The 21038-nt window shown below is 43.0% G+C and overlaps 2 protein-coding genes across 2 annotated transcripts; one reads left to right on the top strand and one right to left on the bottom strand.

Moving 5' to 3' along the window:
* The first annotated feature begins 411 nt into the window (after positions 1–411).
* Positions 412–1093, top strand: LOC110625170 (ferredoxin). The gene has a single exon (XM_021770720.2). It carries the CDS (start codon positions 497–499, stop codon positions 935–937), a length of 441 nt encoding a protein of 146 aa, XP_021626412.1. The 5' UTR covers positions 412–496; the 3' UTR covers positions 938–1093.
* Positions 1094–1390: 297 nt separating this feature from the next.
* On the bottom strand, positions 1391–3084 carry LOC110625169 (DELLA protein GAIP). The gene has a single exon (XM_021770719.2). It carries the CDS (start codon positions 2878–2880, stop codon positions 1516–1518), a length of 1365 nt encoding a protein of 454 aa, XP_021626411.1. The 5' UTR covers positions 2881–3084; the 3' UTR covers positions 1391–1515.
* Between the last annotated feature and the right edge of the window lie 17954 nt (positions 3085–21038).

The raw sequence follows: 21038 nt of genomic DNA, 5'->3' as shown, positions 1-21038 counted from the left end.
GAATGTGGCCGAAGTTTCCTCCTATTAAACGTCTAGTGTGGTTTATGACGATTGATGTATGGGCATGTGGTTCACATCTCTGTATAAAAGCTTTCAGATCTGTCAAAGGTTGCCGAATGTCATTGATTAAACCACCGTTTGTGATGTCCACTTAAAATGGTGAAAAATGATAATAAGAAAATTGACAAAATTGTTGGTTTTAGTTCGTTGTTATGTGTGGTAATCTAAGCCAGGCAAATATATAGTGCCAATAAAATCTTCGTCGTAGGCCTGTGGCAGCCACGTTCTACCAATTCTCAATGGTGATGAAACGAAAGATAATGTATCCAGCAAACGGTTGCCACGTGGCAGATAGGGTTCCATGCCACTTCATCCCCTCATTTCTCAACCACTCTATCTCCACAAGCCTCCCATTTATCAACACCACCCGCTCCCTCCTACCTCTCTAGCCTCCTAACCAAGAAAGAATCTCGTCTTTAACCCTTCATCTCTGGAAATGGCCGCCACAGCCACGCTCTCTAGTGCCATGTTTAGCACCTCCTTCACCCGCCAGCAGCCTGCCACTAGCCTACGGGCTCTTCCCAACGTTGGACAGGCTCTTTTCGGCTTGAAATCCAGCCGTGGAGGACGATTTAAAGCAATGGCAACGTACAAAGTTAAGGCCATCACTCCAGAGGGTGAAGTGGAAATAGAGTGCCCAGATGATGTTTATATTCTTGACGCATTTGAAGAAGCTGGTATTGATCTGCCATACTCATGCAGGGCAGGTTCTTGCTCTTCCTGTGCAGGGAAAATTGTAGGAGGAACTCTAGACCAGTCTGATGGGAGCTTCCTTGAAGATGACCAGATGGAAGCTGGCTGGGTTCTCACTTGTGTTGCTTACCCTCAGTCTGATTGTGTCATTGAGACACACAAGGAAGAAGAGCTTACTGCTTAATTCAAATTAACCAAAGTCTTCCATTCTTTCTTTATTTCTTCCTTGTTCGTTTTCTAAGTATGTTGCTTTGTGGGTTGGCTTTAGTTTGTTGTTCAGCACAAGATTGTTATGTTTCTTTTTGAAGTTCGCAATGAAAAGGGGAACTCTTTTGGCTTAGTAATGTGTTATATATGTGGTTGTTCTCAGTAAAACTGATTATATATAAATATATAAATTTATATACAAAATTTTAATTTAATTAATTTTTTTTATTAATTTTAATTATTAAATATTAAAAAATAATCTAAAATAACTTGACACCAATTACTGATTAGTATACTTTTTACTTAGAATTTTTCTTTCTTTCTCTTCATTTCTCTTTATCCAAAGAATTGGGTTAGAGCTTTCTGCTCGCAGCCATGTTCAAACTGAAATGCTAAACTTCATTTTTTACCAAACATTACTAAAAAGCGATGAAAAAGAAGTGCTCGACACTGTTGATTCGTGAGGTTTTAGTAGATTAACATGGAGGAATTCATATGAATTAAGAGTGAAGATGAATCGATTGCTGCATGTTACTCAATAAAGCACCATGCAGATTAGATGCCGGGCCGCCAAGCGGAGGTAGCAATTAGCGGCAGATTGTTCCAGCCCACCATCAAACACCCATTATTCTCCTCCAACGTATACCCTTTAGAATTATCACCAGCAAGTAGACACAACAACGTTCTTGCTTCCTTCAACGCGTTTGAACCAGTATGAGTCGGCTCAAACCCAGCAGACCCCAATCGAGCTCGCCACCCAGTCAGCTTCTCATATCTCTCAATTCTGTTCCACTCTTCATAGGCCAGGATATCGCGAATCTGCAAACCGAAATAGAGATCTGAAGTTCGCTCGTCTTGGGTTATTGTCGAACCCTGCAGTGATTCAAACAGTGCCAAGTAATGATGCAAACAGTTGATGAAGCGGTTCAGGAAAATTGGATCATTAGTGTCAGCTTCTTGCTCAGCTATGGTAAAAATCTCTGGTTTCATCTGTTTCACCATTGACAGGACCTTATCAATAGCTCCTGGTTTGCCCAACAATTTATGCAACTCGAAGATCGAATTAACAGCAATGGATTCAGACTCAGTGGGTCTGAGCTCAAGCATATTCGCATCAAGATCATCCAAACTCTGGGCTACAAATCCTCTATATTCAAACTCAATGTCCAACGTCTCCGCCACCTGAGCCAATTTCCAGCCCACTTCTTGAAGATGATCAAAGTCACTACTAACCCGAGGTCCAATCCCGGTTAACCGAAACTTGGGTGGTCCACCAGGCCTCAGCGCAAAAGCTTGCATCAAAGCAAGCCACTGCGTCCCCTGTCTTATGGAGAAATCAATAATGTGGACTCGTGTTTTGCCTGCAAATGCTTCAAGTATTGCTTGATTAACTGTGAAATGAGCGAGTTTGACATAAGGGCATTCCTCATATAACTGATTCTCGAGACGCGTCGAACAATACCAGCTAGACGGTGGGCCGATTCTGAACATTTTGAAAGATAAGGCATTGGCAAATAACACGGCGATCTTACTTACCGCCCCGACCTGAGAGTTTGCAGAGGAACGGATTTGATTGAAAAGGAAAACTCCGAGAACGAAATTATTTTCTTCAGCGGCTTCAGCAAATGCAACTAGGAGATGGAAGAGTTCTTGAGAGTGAACTGGGAATACTGAAGGAAACTCGGTTAAAAGGGCAAGGGAGCCACCGCCAATTGGAGATGATGATGAACACGATGATGATAAAGCTGGAGATGGGTGGTCTGCGTTTGAGGTTTTAAATCGATGAGACTCTCCAGAAGAGGAGGAATCGGCTTGATTATGTTGGGTATAATCTGGGAAACTGGAAGACACGGTGGTTGCCGACGATGGGGCACCATATGAATTATCCGCAGATAAAGATTGCTGAAAAACCCAATGCATCTTCGAATGTGCTTTTAGTTACTACTTGCCTTGTTGGTGGTGGTGGTGGCCGGTGGGGTGGCAGGGGCGAGAGTGAATAGGATCGTTTGTTTGATGATGAAACATATGAAGATTGAAGCCACGTCCTGGAATTTCTCGGAACTGCTTCACGTTTGTAACTGTAAGATATGGTTTTTAAATACTTGTCCCGTTGACTTGAACCAGGCCAGTAGTTGAAAAGAATATGTTCGCCCGTGCTTTCTTCATTCTTCTGTTTTTTTTTTTTCCTTAAAAAATTTATTATTATGTTATTCAAGGCTTGGGAGAGACAATCCTTTATCCTGGAAGACGTCTAAGAGATGATTAGACAAATAATTTTGGCAATTTTTTTATTAATTCAAATTGGTATTATGTCCCTAACAAAGTTTGCTGCTCAATTACGTTACAGCAAAAAATCTCATCAAATAACATCTTAGCAGCAAGAGCATGGGAAGCTTGATTTCCTTGACGATGAACGTGCATGAAAATTTCAACAAAAAAAAAACATGCATAAAATTAACACTTTATACCTGAGATGTTAATTTGATGTTATTATAATAAAATATAAAATTTTAATAATAAGATATAATTTTATAAATTTTAAATATTATTTTTAATTAAAATAATATCATTCAATTTTACTTTAATTTTGATGTGGTCGGCGATTTTGGTGGCAACTTCAACAACAGACATTATTTTATTTTGAAAAGCCATTGTTTTTTTCTTGGTGAGATGTTTCTTTCTTTCTATATATATATATATATATTATATAAAAATGTGAGTGCGATCTGAGGGTGCTAATCTCTTAGCGACGAAGAGGGGTCTTTGATTGTGCGACGATGATATTCGATTTCTGTTCAGATATATGCAACTTAATAATATATTATAAATTATATATTATATTTTATATTGTAAATTTAATCTATTGAGTATTTTTTTAAAAAAATTATTTTGTCTTTTTCATATTTTTTTAAATATATAAATGTGTAATATATTAGTGTATTCTGATTTAAAAAATTTATAGAACAATAAAAAAATTTTAAACATCATAAATATAGTTAAATTAATGAATCGTCTTAAATATATGTATTATTTATTTTTTATATTTACTTTTAAATTATGTGATTGTTGTTTTTAAAAATTTCAATACTATATAGGGTGATTATCGATTCTTTTCGCACATTAATCAAAGCTACTTTTGCAATACTTTGCCAAGAGATGTTTCCTTTCTGTTGCATATATACTTGTTGGAGTGTTTTAAGTTGTCTATTGCTGTGGGTTTGCTTCTAATTTCTTTGTTTGGTGGTAGTTGGTTGTGCTATGCTTTGATTTATAACTATGGTCGTTAGTGGTTGTGAGTCAGTATTGCATATATACTTATTGGAATGTTTTAAGTTGTCTATTGCTGTGGGTTTGCTTCTAATTTCTTTGTTTGGTGGTAATTGGTTATGCTATGCTTTGATTTGTAACTATGGTCATTAGTGGTTGCGAGTCGGTGTTGCATATATACTTGTTGGAGTGTTTTAAGTTGTCTATTGTTGTGGATTTGCTTTTAATTTCTTTGTTTGGTGGTAGTTGGTTGTGCTATGCTTTGATTTGTAACTATGGTCGTTAGTGGTTGCGAGTCGGTGCGAGAGCCGTGAGACAATATTTTTTAGTTATTTGATTGGGTATTTAATTTGATTTAATTTAGTTTAATTGCATGGATTTCTTTTTAATTTGATTCGATTTGTTGCTAATTTATATTCCATTTGGACTTATTTGTTTTCATATTGTTTATTTTTTTTTTTTTTGAAAATATATTGTTTATTTTAGATAGCCTTTGGTCTCTTTTTAATATCCTATTTGTACCGCTCAATGGACCTTGGAAAATACGATAGAAATGCATTGATAAAAAAAAATCTTATTTATTATTATTGTTGTTATTATTATTATTTTATATTATTTTAATTAAAAAATAAATATTTAAAAATAGTGCAAGTTATATTTATTATTAAAAAATTAATATTTGAGTATGATAGAATCTATTTGATTTTTAATGTAAAGTTATGAGTTTATTTAGATAGGGTTGTTTGTTTTTTAATTAAAAATATAAGGGGTGAATTGATACTACATAACAATTATTTAAAATAAGTTGTGAGCTGTGATCTTGGGACTAGAACACATAGTAAATGTATGATAAATATAAAATACAGTCCAATCCAAAGAGAGGTATACTCGGACATTTTAATATTTAGTTTATCATAAAAAACCTGTCCCTCTCTCGATGGAGCGAGTTTCGGCACGAATTTACATTATCAGGTATAGCCCAATGTATTCTCATTATACCTGTAATCGAGAGATTACTAACCTATTAGCTGACGATGTCTCATATCAAGCAGTCAGCTACATCATTGCCGAATTATAAAAAAATACCACATTTCATTTCCTTCATCTTACAATATAAAAGAAGAAGGATCATAGAAAAAAAAGTACGCTATTCTCTAACACTAAAACTTTAAGCAATTCATTACATTCTCTCTATTTTTCAAGATACCGACTTGAGCATCAAAGTGGCTTCCGTGAGCATCCACCACTATCTTACATTCTCTTCCTTGCAGGTTCTAGCCAATCACAACGCAGTTCCATTTCGATCATGTTATCAATCTAATCTCTGCAATATCATTTGGTTCCGTTGTCAGGAGATCCCTTGAAACTTCACTATTCATTTGGATTACGTACAGTCTCTTACTCATTTTCTCGAAGAGAAACCTCTCTCTCCTTTCACTCTCTAAATGGCTGGTAGTTCTCGAGCTGTTGCTAATATTGCTACCAACGAGGGTGTCATCATTTTTTCTGCCCCTGACAATGGAGAAAACATGCCTCCAGTGATCAATGAAGTAGACCTTAATAATTTAAACAACAAACAGATACTCCAGTACATCCAAAGACTGCAGGCTACGGAAAGAGGCATCAAACATGGCTCTCGGAAGAAGGGAGGAAGCCCCTGTAAAAAGGGCTCAAACAACAGTGGTAATGGGGCCTAAGGGAAAGGCAGAGTCCAAAGATGAATCAAACGAAACTCCGAAAGACATTAATTGGAAGCTAGTATGGGCCATGCAAAGATACCAAAAGGAACAAGAGGAGGATTTCGGCCTAGATGGTGCTTCGCCTCTTTGAAAAGAAATTTTAGCAAAAACCTTGCCCACCAAGTTCAAACTGCCTAGCTTAGACAAGTATGATGGAACGGAAGACCTAAAAAGTCACCTGGCAATCTTCAAGATGACTATGCAACTTGAGGATGACTATGCAGTTTCAGGATGTCAACGATCTTGTGTTGTGTCAGGTGTTTCTATCAACACTCAAAGGTTTGAATCAGAAATGATACCAACATATGAGCCCATGTTTAATTTAAAACTTTACATAGTTTGCCACGTTATTTAAGTCCAGATTTATTACTTGCATACCTCCTAAAAAATTTTTCTCTGACTTACGAAAGATCCGCCAGCGAGAGAGTGAGTCTTTAAGAAGTTTTATCTCATGTTTCAATGCTGAAGCCATACAGGTAGAAGAGTTAAATCATGAGATAGCATGTGAAACATTAAAGAAAGGAACCCGCAATGTTAAATTCATTGATTCCTTAATTAAAAATTCAGCAGCGATGTAGCAACAGTTGATAGATAAAGCCCAAAAGTGTATCAGGCTGGATGATGAAATCCAAGCATTAAATCTCACATTTCAATGCTGAAGCCATATAGGTGGAAGAGTTAAATTATGAGATAGCGTATGAAATATTGAAGAAAGGAACCAGCAATGTCAAATTCATGGATTCCTTAATTAAAAATCCAGCCGCGATGTAACAACAGTTAATAGACAAAGCTCAAAAGTGTATCAGGCTAGATGATGAAATCCAAGCATTAAAAGAAAACAAGAGGGCAAATCAAAAGCAAAGTAAAAGGTTTGAGAGGCGAGGACCCGAATGGGATCACATGAGTTATCTCATCTCTCAAAGGAGGAATGATCAAAGTAAGTATAAGAATTATACTCCATTAAATAACTCACAGACTCATACTTTGATGTGGATTAAGAAAAATGATGAAAAAAATTAGGTAGTCGTTCAAGCTTAACCCCGAGAAAGTAGAGAAACGAGACAAGACAAATTATTATCGCTTCAACAAAAATCACGATCATACGATAGAAGAATATCAACAACTAAAGGATGAAATTAAGAGGCTAATAAGGGACAACACTCTTTGAAAATTTACCAGGAAGGGAAAGGAAGAGGGGAGACCCGAGCTTGAGGAAATAACTCTTAAAAGAACCATTGATCGAGAACATGTAGGGTCATACATGTAATAGCGGAAGGACCTAGGGATGATGAGGGAAAGTAAATAGACTGCAGATGCAATTATTCATCTGGTAAGTTGAAAAGGACCTTTTAAGTCTCAGAAGTCATTCGCTTAGAAGTTTTATAAGCTAGCTAAATTGGGAGCCGAGCGGTCCTGCATTCCTGATATATTTGTAGCAAAAGGACATTCTTTTAATAAAATTAATGAGGTATTTTCACATGTGTTCTTCAGTGATAAGGAACAGTGGGAATGTCTTCCTTAAAAAAATAAAAAGGATTAAGGAGAAAAGAAGAGGCCATAAGGCGGGCTCCGCCAGGCCAAGTCACAAAGTGGGCTCCACGTTGGTCCCACTAAATCAGGCCACAAGGTGAGTTTTGCCAGACCAAGTCATAAGGCGGGTTTCACCAGACCATTCGGGCATTGGTTCCACTAAACAAAGTCACAAGACGGGTTCCGCTAGACCATCCGAGCATTGGTCCCACTAAATAAGGCCAAAATATGAGTTCTGCTAGACCAAGTCACAAGGTGAGATCTGCCAGACTATCCGGGCAATGGTCCTAGTAAACAAAGCCACAAAGTGGATTCCGCCAGACCAGGTCACGAGGTGGGTTCTGCCAGATCATCTGGGCATTGGTCCCACTAATCCAAAGTAATTATAAGGGGCCATAGGATAAGTCTTGCTCGGTGAGAATCCCCTATAGAAAATCGTAAGGGATGCCCAAAGCTAAAAGACATGTTTCGCCAGAACTCAATTACTGAGTGATAGCCCTATGTAAGAAATCCTAAGACATTCGAGGCCCAAGCCACATGATGGGTGTTCGGGCCTAAGGTAGGCATGCGCTAGGCTATGTACCCGGGTGTTATCTCCTTTATCCAAAAGATTACAAGTTATTTATTACTACTATGGGCGAATGTTAGCCTTTAACAATTCTTTAAAAGAAACGTATTTAAAGTCTTGAAAAAAGGGTTGTGAACGAGCACACTGTATAAAGATACTCAGTAATGACAAGATAAGTTTTTATTAGTCATAGAAGATTACATAGGAGGAGGAATATTTTCAAGTTCCTCTGTTGAGTCTCCATTATATCAGTATTTTCTACGTCTGTTACATTATCTGTAGAGACCCGGTCGTTGAAAGTATCCTTAGCACGCCCCTCCTCCTCTTCAATCTCATCCTCCTCCTAAGGAAGATGTCCTCTATCCAGGAAAAATCCTTGAAAGGAAACTACTTTACTAGCTCCTTCCTTACTGAATCCTGGCCTTGAACGAACATCTCTCCACCCTAGGCTATCGTCTCCTACAGCTCTTCCTCAAGCTTAGCCACCTTGGTAAAAGCAGCCCGGGTCCCTTCAACTTGAGCCTGTAGCTCCAAGACTTGGCAATGCAACAGGGCCACCTGATCCTCGGTAGATTTTGGCTGATTCTTAAAGCCTAGCTTGGAAGCATTGGCCTCATCCATATTAGCCCGAAGCTTATCCACCAACTCTAGAGTCTCCTTCATGGTGCCCTCAACTTCATTGACTCGAGCCTTCAACCTCGAACATTCCTCGATCAGGAGTTTCCTGTACGTCTCGTGTAACGACCCGAGAATCGGACCGCTACCGGCGCTAGGATCCAGATCGGCTTAAGGCCGCCGGGACCCGTAGCAAGCCTAACATATAACCTGTAAACCTGTATAATCCCATACATGATCAACAACATGCATAAAAATTTAAAACTTTTCCTTCAAACATCCAACTCAACCTGAACATACATGTACATAGTCATGATCATAATCGTGATCCCTCTGTGGGATCTCATCAATGCCCCAACGGGCGATACAACATGAGATGAGTTGGCTTTCATGAACATTATAAAACATTTTTGATCATGTAATAAAAGGGATACCTCATACACAATGTCAAGCACAATATCTAATCCTCAATATCATTACATGACTGAAACTGTACTTTTACATAACATTAATACATTTATCATGTCCACACTATCTATTACATAAACCAGACTTCATTACTCTTGTAAACCTCCTGGTCTACCCTGTACCTGCAATCCTGGGGAAATGGGAGAGGGGTGAGCTACTAGAGCCCAGTGAGCAGAATAATAAAAACATTTAAATCATATGGATCATGGAATGCATCACATCACAGCTAATCACATCAAGGATGAACTTGTCACCAATAGCCCTCTACATAGTCCAACTGTGCCAGAACGTAGAATGGGTCCTGGTCTTTCCCTTACATATCATAACATAACAGTGTCCAACTGTGCCAGAACGTAGAATGGGTCCTGGTCTTTCCCTTACATAGTGCCAGCGAACGTAGAATGGGTCCCACTGGTCTTTCATTCCGTACCGTACATATCACATCGTCATATCATAGATCGAGGGCTATGGATCATCCAACATTCATCCACATCAACATAAAAATATGCAATGCAACATATTTGTGAATTCTAATGCAAGCAACCTAATTCATCACATGGCATTCATGATGCGTGAAACATGCTGAAAGTTCATTCTTTGCTTTAAAACATAATAAGTTATTCCACTCACCTCTGGATAGCTCTGACCAGACACTGGGGCAACAGACTCACTGCTGGGGTCCTCGGTTCCTCGGGTCTGAACCTACACAGGTGGACTCAAGTGAGGGACCAAACATACACGAACATAACTCTAAACTATTCCCCAAAAACCCCCTAAAACATCATAGAATAATCATAGAAAAACATGCAAGAAATGGCTGAACAGGGCACTTTCGGCGGTAGGTTCGGCGGCCGAAAGTCCCTCCAGAGCCGAAAGTCAGGCAGGTTCGGCGGCACCTTCGGCGGCCGAAACTCCCAGACAGAGGCGAAACTCATGCATGTTCGGCGGCACCTTCGGCGGCCGAAAGTGCCAGACAGAGACGAAAGTCTCCTTTCGGGGGCAAGTTTCGGCAGCCGAAGGCTGCCTCCACAAGCATGTTCGGCGGCCGAAAGTCCCTTCGGCTGCCGAACCTGGTTTCTCCCAGAATGGCAGAAACTCAGTTCCCTTATGCATTTTTGCCTCCAAACTCATCCAAACATGCGTAAACCTATTCTACAACATTCATACACAAGCATACAAGTTCCTAGGGGCATCAACTAACTACAACCCCATCTACAACACATCAAACATACATTTGCAAGCCACATTGTTCAAAATCACACCAAAAACCCATAAACATAACTATGACCTAAACATGCATTCTACCCCCATGAACTTCATAAAACTTACTTAAAACATAACATAAGCTAGAGATCAACTCTTACCTCTTGAAGATCGAGAGTAGAGGCGACCAAACTTGGAGTTGGAAGAGATTCGAGTTCTTGAACCTCAAAGCTCCAAAACTTTGCTCAAAAGCTCAAATCTTCAAAACGAAGTTAAAACAAGTGAAAAACTTGAAAGATCTAGAGGAAAAACATCAAAGATCGGTGAGGGGCGGCAGAAAGCTCACCTTGGCCGAAAATGGGGAAAAGCTCGCCCGTTTTCGGCTAAGGGACCCTTTTATAGTGGCTGGTCAGGCCACGTTCGGGGGCCGAATGTGCCTCCGCATGCATGCCATGTTCGGCGGCCGAACCTGGACTTCCCTCACTTGTGCTTTCGGGGGCCTAAAGGCGCTCCCGAAGGCATGCATGTTCGGCGGCCGAACTTGAGGTTCGGCGGCCGAACCTGAGTTTTCCTCCAAGGTTGTTTTTATGCAAAAACTCATTTCCATTTTACTTAAAACCATGAAATACCTTAAAACATTTTATGAAAACATGAGTCTACCCTACTAGAGGCTTCCGACATCCGAGATTCCACCGGACGGTAGGAATTCCGATACCGGAGTCTAGCCGGGTATTACATTCTCCCCCCCTTAAGAACATTCGTCCCCGAATGTACCTCAACTAGCACATAACATGACATAAGACATAACATACATACATAGCACATAAACACATAGGGATCTAACCTTAAAAGAGATGAGGGTATTGCTGGAGCATGGACTCCCGTGTCTCCCAAGTACATTCCTCCAAATTTTGGTGGTTCCACAGGACTTTCACCATCGGGATTTTCTTGTTTCTTAACTTTCTGATCTGGGTGTCTATGATCCGTACTGGCTGTTCAACATAGGTGAGATCCTCTTGGACCTCCACATCAGGCTCACTAAGAACCTTGCTCGGATCCGACACAAACTTCCTCAACATTGAAACATGGAAAACCGGATGGATCCTTTCCATTGAAGCAGGTAAATCCAGCTTGTACGACACACTCCCAATCTTTTGCAAGATTTCAAAGGGTCCGATGTATCGTGGGGCTAGTTTACCTTTCTTCCCGAAGCGAACCACTCCCTTCATAGGAGACACCTTGAGCAATACCAGATCCCCCTCCTGAAACTCGACCTGCCTTCTGCGGATGTCTGCATAACTCTTCTGTCTGCTTGCAGCAGTCTTGATTCTTTCTCTGATTATGGGTACCACCCTGCTGGTAATCTCTACTAGCTCAGGCCCTGCCAAGACCTTTTCTCCAACCTCTTCCCAGCAAACAGGTGATCTGCACTTCCTTCCATATAAAGCTTCATATGGAGCCATCCCGATGCTAGCATGATGGCTGTTATTGTAGGCAAACTCCACCAAAGGTAGATGCTGCCTCCAAGAACCGCCAAAGTCCAGCACACACATTCTAAGCATATCTTCTATGGTCTGGATGGTCCTCTCTGATTGTCCGTCAGTCTGGGGATGGAAGGCAGTACTAAAATCCAACCTAGTACCCATGGCATTGTGCAGACTCCGCCAAAATCTGGAGGTGAACTGGGGCCCTCTATCTGACACTATCGAAACAGGAACCCCATGCAGCCTGACGATCTCATCCACATATACCTGCGCCAACTTGTCCACAGAGTAGCCACTCCTGACAGGAATGAAGTGAGCAGATTTGGTGAGTCTTTCCACAATCACCCATATGGAGTCCACTCTGTTGGACGCCGCCGGTAACCCCACTACGAAGTCCATAGCTATATTTTCGCATTTCCATTCTGGAATAGGTAGCGGGTTAAGCATTCCAGCCGGCTTCTGATGTTCCAGCTTCACCCTCTGACACACTTCGCAGGCTGACACAAACTGTGCCACTTCTTTCTTCATAGCTGGCCACCAATAAACCTTCTTTAGATCTTGATACATCTTGGTGGCTCCGGGGTGAATGCTGTATCTTGCATTATGAGCCTCTCTCATAATGTCTCCTTTTAGCCCTATGTCGTCTGGTACACATAGTCTGCTCCCAAAGCGGAGGATCCCCTTGCTGTCGAATCTGAACTCACTATCATTGCCTGACTGAACAGTCCTGGCAATCTTCACTAACTCCGGGTCCTCATGCTGTTTCTGAGCCACCTGCTCCAGAAACACGGGTGCCACTCTCATCTGGGCCACCAAGGCACCTGTACCAGACAACTCCATCTGTAGACCTTCCTCAATGAGCTTGTAAAACTCCTTCACCACTGGCCTCCTCTCTGCCGATATGTGGGATAAACTACCGAGTGATTTTCGGCTTAAGGCGTCTGCCACAACATTCGCCTTACCCGGATGGTACTGAATCTTGCAATCATAGTCACTCAGCAGCTCCACCCATCTCCTCTGTCTCAAATTCAAATCTCTTTGACTCAGGATGTACTGCAGGCTTTTATGATCTGTAAAGATCTCACATTTAACCCCATAGAGGTAGTGCCTCCACATCTTGAGTGCAAAGATTACTGCTGCCATCTCCAGGTCATGTGTGGGGTAATTCAACTCGTGCTTCTTCAGCTGCCTAGAAGCATAAGCAATCACCCTCTCATTCTGCATTAGTACACAACCCAGTCCCACACGGGACGCATCACAAAAGACTGTAAAGTCCTCATCACTAGATGGCAGAGCTAAAACTGGTGCTGAAGTCAACCTCTTCTTAAGCTCTTCGAAACTCTCTTCGCACTGGTCGGTCCACACAAACTTCTGGTTCTTCCTGGTTAGTCTGGTTAGAGGAGCTGCTATTTTTGAGAAGTCCTGAACGAACCTCCTGTAGTAACCTGCCAAACCCAAGAAACTCCTGATCTCCGTCACTGAAGTGGGTCTAGGCCAGTTAGCCACAGTTTCTGTCTTCTTGGGGTCTACCTCTATACCATTTTCTGACACCACATGCCCCAAGAATGAAATGCTCCTCAGCCAGAATTCACACTTAGAGAACTTGGCATACAAGCCATGTTCCCTCAAAGTCTGCAGAACCAACCTCAGATGATGGGCATGCTCCTCTGCATTCCTGGAATACACTAAGATATCATCTATGAAGACAATAACGAAGTGATCCAGGTACTGACTAAACACTCTGTTCATGAGATCCATGAATGCTGCAGGGGCGTTAGTTAACCCGAACGGCATTACAAGGAACTCAAAATGCCCATATCTGGTCCTGAAAGCTGTCTTTGGCACATCTTCTTCTCTGATCCTCAGCTGATGGTACCCCGATCTCAGATCTATTTTGGAGAAACAACCCGCTCCTGCTAGCTGGTCGAATAGATCATCGATCCTTGGCAGAGGGTACCTATTCTTGGTAGTGACTTTGTTCAATTGCCTGTAGTCGATACAAAGTCTAAGGGATCCATCCTTCTTCCTCACAAACAAGACCGGAGCACCCCAAGGTGAGGTACTCTGTCGGATGAAGCCCCTTTCTACCAGTTCTTGCAATTGCTCTTTCAACTCCTTCAACTCGGCTGGGGCCATCCTGTAGGGAGGGATAGAGATCGGTCTAGTTCCAGGCATCAACTCTATCTCGAACTCTATCTCCCTAGCAGGTGGTAAACCTGGAAGCTCGTCTGGAAAAACATCCTGAAACTCTCTGACAACTGGCACCGAGGCTGGCTCCCTGACCTGACTGTCTAGCTCTCTCACATGAGCTAAGTACCCCTGACATCCCTTCCTAAGCAACCTACGAGCCTGAAGTGCTGATATCAGACCTCTAGGCGTGCCCCTCTTGTCTCCCCTGAAGACGACCTCTGACCCGTTCTGATCTCTGAGCTTGACTACCTTGTCTCTGCAGTCCAAGGTAGCACCATGGGTAGATAGCCAATCCATCCCTAGAATGACGTCAAAGTCTGTCAAATCTAGAACCACAAGGTCGGCGGAGAGGCATCTTCCCTCAACAAAAACTGGACTGAACTGGCAGACTGACACTGCCACTGACGGGTCACACTTGGGTCCACTGACCCATAGGGGACACTCTAACCCAGAGACTATCAGACCCAACCTCTCAACGGCTCTCAGAGCAATAAATGAATGAGATGCACCCGGGTCCATTAATGCATACACATCAGAACACCAAATGACGAGATTACCTGACACCACGGTATTGGATGTGTTAGCCTCCTGCTGACTCATGGTGAAGATCCTGGCTGGAGCTGATGGACCTTCACCTCGGGAACCAGAAGAAGAGGCTGCCCCTCTCCCTCTACCTCTGCCACTGCCCTGAGTTGTGGCTGGAGCTGCTGGCTGTGCCACACTACCGGAGGCTGTCTGCTGGGGCTGGCCCATAAAAGGTGCTCTAGGACAATCCCGAGCCATGTGTCCCTCCTGTCCACATCTGAAACATGTATTAGTCCCAGCTCGACACACTCCCCTGTGCGGTCTTCCACATCTCTGACATTCTGTACCATCTGAGCCTGAGCTCGAGCCACCGCCAAATCCCAGACCGGATTTCAACTTGTTCCAAAACTTATTCTTCTTCGGCTTCTTGGTGGTGTTATCCCACCTCTTCTTACTTGAGCTCTGAGAAGAGAAACCTGGTCCTCCTTTGCCTGGGGTCTTAACCCCTGAAGACTGGGTCACTGACTGCTTCACTGACCCCTCAACTATAGCACTCGCCTCCATCCTTCGAGCCATATCCACCACAGTGTGGAAACTTTCTCTCTCAGCTGATTGAATCAACGAGGAGTACCTAGAATGCAGCTTCATAACATATCTCTTGGCTTTCTTCGTATCTGTATCTAGAGCTTGCCCTGAAAAAGGCAATAGCTCCAAGAATTTATCCGTGAACTCCTCTACACCCATGTGCTCTGACTGCCTCAGTTGCTCAAACTCAATTATCTTCAGTTCTCTGGAACTGTCTGGAAAAGCCCATCCAGCGAACTCATTCGCAAATTCCTCCCATGTCATGCCGTCTAGTCTCGGGTCCACATAACACTTGAACCATTCCCGTGCCTTCTTGCATTGTAAAGTGAACCCTGCCATCTGAATGGCCCTGCTATCATCCGCCCCTAGCTCATCAGTTATTGTCTTCACTACTCTCAGATACTCAAAGGGGTCATCCCCTGACTTGTATTTGGGAGCATCCAGCTTGAGGTAATCTGTCATCTTTACCTTGCTCCCACCAGCTGAGCTAGGTCTAGGAGGTTGAGTAACTGGGGCTGCTGGTTCTGTAGGTGGTGGAGGTGGGGGTGCAGCATTCCCCGAGGTGGGGTTTGCCGGGTTTGGATAGAAAGGTGAGGGTGGATAAGCTGGGTACTGTGTGTAAGGTGGATAGAAAGGTGGATAAGGCATGTAGGTAGGGTAGGGGTTAAAGCTGGAATAGTCCGATGTACCTCCCATCGGATACCCTGAACCCTGTGGGAAGGGTGGATAATGGGGTGGAAAACCATACCCCGAGGCCTGAACGCCTCCCTGAGACTCCCCTGTCCCTTCTTCCTCCATGCTCACATCCAGGTTCCCATCCCTCCTCTGATCCTCTTCCATAACCTCCCTCACATCTGAAGAACCTCCTCCTCTATCAGTCCCCCTTCTGCTAGCATCAAAAGACCTTCTAGGGTCCCTTGACACTCTTTCTCTGTTGGCTCTACAAGACATTGCCCTAGGCAATGTAGGAGGACGGGCGCTCGTGCCCTCATCCTCAGGTGGCACTCCAGTCAATCGTGCAGATCGACGAGTTCCTCTCATCCTGTTTTCTGAAAAACAGTACACATCATACAAACATTAACATCATATGGTTCATGTGGGCACACATGAACCCTCATCACATATACATCATTCATATCATAGTATCAATGCACATGTATATAATCATGGCATTTCACATCATCATACAAGACAGGACTCCACATCCTATCCTAGTGGACATGATCTTTCCTATTGTGCTTAACCTTCTAGAACATCTATGAGCCCGACACTCTAGGTCCGATCCTATGAAACTAGGGCTTTGACATGATCTTTCCTATTGTGCTTAACCTTCTAGAACATCTATGAGCCCGACACTCTAGGTCCGATCCTATGAACCTAGGGCTTTGATACCATTATGTAACGACCCGAGAATCGGACCGCTACCGGCGCTAGGATCCAGATCGGCTTAAGGCCGCCGGGACCCGTAGCAAGCCTAACATATAACCTGTAAACCTGTATAATCCCATACATGATCAACAACATGCATAAAAATTTAAAACTTTTCCTTCAAACATCCAACTCAACCTGAACATACATGTACATAGTCATGATCATAATCGTGATCCCTCTGTGGGATCTCATCAATGCCCCAACGGGCGATACAACATGAGATGAGTTGGCTTTCATGAACATTATAAAACATTTTTGATCATGTAATAAAAGGGATACCTCATACACAATGTAATACCCGGCTAGATTCCGGCATCGGAATCCCTACCTTCCGGCGGAATCTCCTCTGGAATATGGAATGTTGATGGTGCCAGAGTCTTCTAGAGGGGTAAAATGTGACTTCTAAAATGATTTTTACTGATTTCATGGTTTTAAATGAAAAAGAAGTGAGTTTTGAAAGGAAAAGACCAAGGAGGGTTTTGCCAGGTTCGGCCGCTGAAAGTGAAGTTCGGCCGCCGAACATGAGTTGGTTTTGGGAGCGCTTTTGGCCTCCGAAAGCTATGTTTGAACAAACCAGGTTCGGCCGCCGAACCTCAAGTTCGGCCGCCGAACATGGGGGGGTTTTGCATGCACGTTAGGCCGCCGAAGGAGGTTTGGCTGGCCACCTATAAAAGCCCCTCAGACCGAAAATGGGTGAGATTTCTCCCCATTCTCGAGCTCAGGTGTGTTCATGTCCTCCTTTGGTCATTTTCATATTTTCTCTTCATCTCCTTCATATTTTTATGAGTTCATGGTTGTTTTGAAGAGTTTTCAAGCTTAGATCAAAGTTTTGGGAGCTTGGAGACCCAAGGAGTAGTTTCCTCCCATCTCCAAGTTAGAGCTCGCACAAACCCTCGATCTTCAAGAGGTAAGTGTGGATCTATGCTTTCCTTTACGTTTCATGAAGTTTTAAGAGAGTTTTAAGATGGTTTTGATGGTTGAGTATGGGTAGATATGCATGTTAGGGTTTATGTGGGTTTTATGCCCAATGTATGATAATGTATGTTCTTGTGATGTTTGTGTTGGGGTTTAGGTCAGTTTTCAAGCCCCTTGAGCATATGGGAGAGAGTATGCATGATTGGGAGAGAGTATGTGAGGTTTGGTTTGTTTTGATGGTTTTGGCCTATGTGGGTCATAAACTATCTATGTATTCTTTAGATGTTGTTTTTGGGAGTTTAAGCTTGTTTGAGCTCCTTTGTGCATGGTTAAGGATGTATGCATGTGTTTGAGAAGTTGGGTGCTTGTTTTGGGGTGTATGGAAGGTTTGGGAGGCTTGAAATGCTCAAAGGATGAGTTCTGGATGAACTCAGGTTCGGCCGCCGAAGGTGGTTTCGGCCGCCGAACCTGCCTGAGGATGCAGGGATTGGCCGCCTAACCTTGCCCCCGAAAGTTGAGTTTGGCTTGAAAGCAGACTTTCGGCCGCCGAAGGTAATGTTCGGCCGCCGAAAGTGCCTGACTTTCGTCTCTGGAGAGAGGGTTCGGCCGCCGAAGGTGCCGCCGAACCTGTCTGACTTTCGTCTCTGTCTGGGACTTTCGGCCACCGAAGGTGCCGCCGAAAGTGCCCTGTCCAGCCCTTTCATGGGTGTTTTCTATGTTTGTTTTGAGGATGTTTAGGGGGTTTTTCGGGGAGTTGTTTATGTATTATTTAGAGTATGTTTGGCACCTCACTGGAGTCCATCTATGTAGGATCGGACCCGAGGAACCGAGGTGTTTAGCAGTGTTAGCTGCTTCAGAGTTAGTCCAGAGCTAGCCAGAGGTGAGTGGAACTAACCCTTATGTTTTAAATCAAATGTTTTCAGCATGTTCAAACATGTTCATGCATCATGAATACCATGTTATGCAATAGGTTGTTTGCATTAGAATTCACGAATATGATGCATTGCATAATACGATGACAATGATGTGGATGGATACTGGATGATCCTCTAGCCCTCAGTATGTTATGACTTGATATGGAATGATATGATATGGCATGTACGATATGATATGAGGTGAGAAGTTCAGGTGTGGCCGTATCGCCCCTGGCATAGAGCATGAGAAGTCCAGGTGTGGCCGTATCTGTAACGCCCCGGAAATCCGGACCGCTACCGGCGCTAGGATCCAGATCGGCGTAAGGCCGCCGGGACCCGTAGCAAGCCTAACATACATCCTGTTTACCTGTTTAATCCCATACATGATCAACAAACATACATAAGAATTAAAAACTATTCTTTTTCTTCATACACCAAACTCAACCTGTGCATGCACTGTATTCATCATATACATAAACATTAATCCCTCTGTGGGATGTCATCAAAGCCTCAATGGCAATATATATTCTGTGTTGAGTTGGTTCACATATACATCATAAAATAAGATCATGTACGTACCAAGGGATTAACATCTACTATGGTCAAGCACAACTCTATCCTCAATAACATAGTTACATAAACATAACTGTTCAAACTTTACATTACATTCTTATCATCGTCATGTCCACATACTCTAGCTATTACATACATATGACTTTTCTCTTCTTTTCTTCTCTATCAATCCCGTACCTGCAAACCTGGGGGTTAGGGGAGAGGGGTGAGCTAAAAGCCCAGTGAGCAGAAACTAAAAACATTATATTAAAGTTCATGCTTTCATGAAATGCATCATAACACAGACAATTCACATCAAGGGTGAACCTGTCAGTATATTCGTCTACACTCATGTCATCGGTTTGCCTCAACTGCTCGAATTCTATCATCTTTAATTCCCTTGAACTATCAGGGAAAGCCCATCCTGCAAATTCATTAGCGAACTCCTCCCATGATAGGCTATCCACCCTCGGCTTCACATAGTTTTTGAACCACTCACGGGCCTTTTTGCATTTCAAAGTGAAACCAGCCATCTGAATGGCTCTACTATCATCAGCCCCAATCTCCTCTGTGATCATCTTGACCTTCTCCAAATATACAAACGGGTCATCACCTGACTCAAACTGGGGAGCACCCAACTTCATGTAATCTGTCATTTTAGCCTTACTTCCCCCAGAATATCTACTGTTGTGGGCCCAGAGGATGTTACAATTGGTATCAGAGCCTGGGCCTCATGAGTACGGTGTGCTGAGCGAGGACGCTCAGGCCTTATGGGGGGTAGAAGCCCTATGAGGTGGATTGAAAGTATCCCACATCGGAAAGAGGTAAGGAGGGGGGACGCCTTATAAGGGCAAGCCCCAAGAGACCACAGTAGACGCGTTTTAAGGGGTAAGACGGGCTTAGGCTCTCCCTTAGAAACAAAACCGTGAGGGGTAAGATGGGCCATGGGCTCTCCCAAAGCGGACAATATCTACTGTTGTGGGCCCAGAGGATGTTACAGTATCGCCCCTGGCATAGAGTATGTGAAGTCCAGGCGTGGCCGTATCGCCCCTGGCATAGAGTATTGTTGACTTGTTATGGTACGAGATTGATATGTAGAGGGCTATTGGTGACAGATTCATCCTTGAAGTGATATATTTGTGATGTGACGCATTCCATGATAGCATACGTTAAAATGAACTGTTTTCTTTTATGGTTTCTGCTCACTGGGCTTTTTAGCTCACCCCTCTCCCCTAACCCCAGGTTTGCAGGGGCAGAGATAGTCAGGAGATCAGCAGGTTACGTCCATGGTCTTGTTTATGAAATAGAATAGTAGTGGACATGATGTAATGTAAGGTTATGTATTGTTGTAAAAAGGAGTTGTATTGCATAATGATATTATGTTATATGTTCAGAGTTATAGTATTGTGCTTGGCCCGAGTTGGATAATCCCTTTGTACATGAGTTTTATTTTATGTTGTTACATGTGATGGACCGAGTTTGACATAGGGTATGCTGACCCTAGGGGTTCTATGAGTTCAGTCATAGTGCATACACAGGTCAAACTGGTTAAAGGTAAAGTTTTAAATGTTTTATGGATATGTTTGATCATGTTTGGGATTATACCAGCTGTACAGGATGCATAGTAGGCTTGCTACGGGTCCCGGCGGCCTTATGTCGATCTGGATCCTAGCGCCGGTAGCGGTCCAGATTTTCGGGTCGTTACAGTTGTGCATGTGAGGGTTATGGACCCTTTATGCCTATGTATGCTATATGTTGTTGTTTGTTGGAGTTTAAGCCTGTTTTAAGCTCCTATATGCTTGTTGTATGAGTTATGCATGTTTTTAAGAGGATGGAAGCATGTTTTAGGGGTTTGGAAGGTTTGGGAGGCTTGTGTATGCATGAGGCTGAGTTCTGGATGAACTCAGGTTCGGCCGCCGAACTTGCCTGTGGTGGCTTGTTTTAGCTGCCGAACCCTGCCACCGAAAGTTGGACTTTCGGCTCTGGAGGGGAGTTTTGGCCGCCGAAGGTGCCGCCGAAAGTGGCTGAGTTTCGGCTCTAGAGGGACTTTCGGCCGCCGAACCTACCGCCGAAAGTGCCCTGTCTAGCCTTC

This window comes from Manihot esculenta, chromosome 10, assembly GCF_001659605.2.
Source record: "Manihot esculenta cultivar AM560-2 chromosome 10, M.esculenta_v8, whole genome shotgun sequence".
Lineage (NCBI taxonomy): Eukaryota > Viridiplantae > Streptophyta > Magnoliopsida > Malpighiales > Euphorbiaceae > Manihot > Manihot esculenta.
This window is presented reverse-complemented; position numbering and strand designations above follow the sequence as displayed.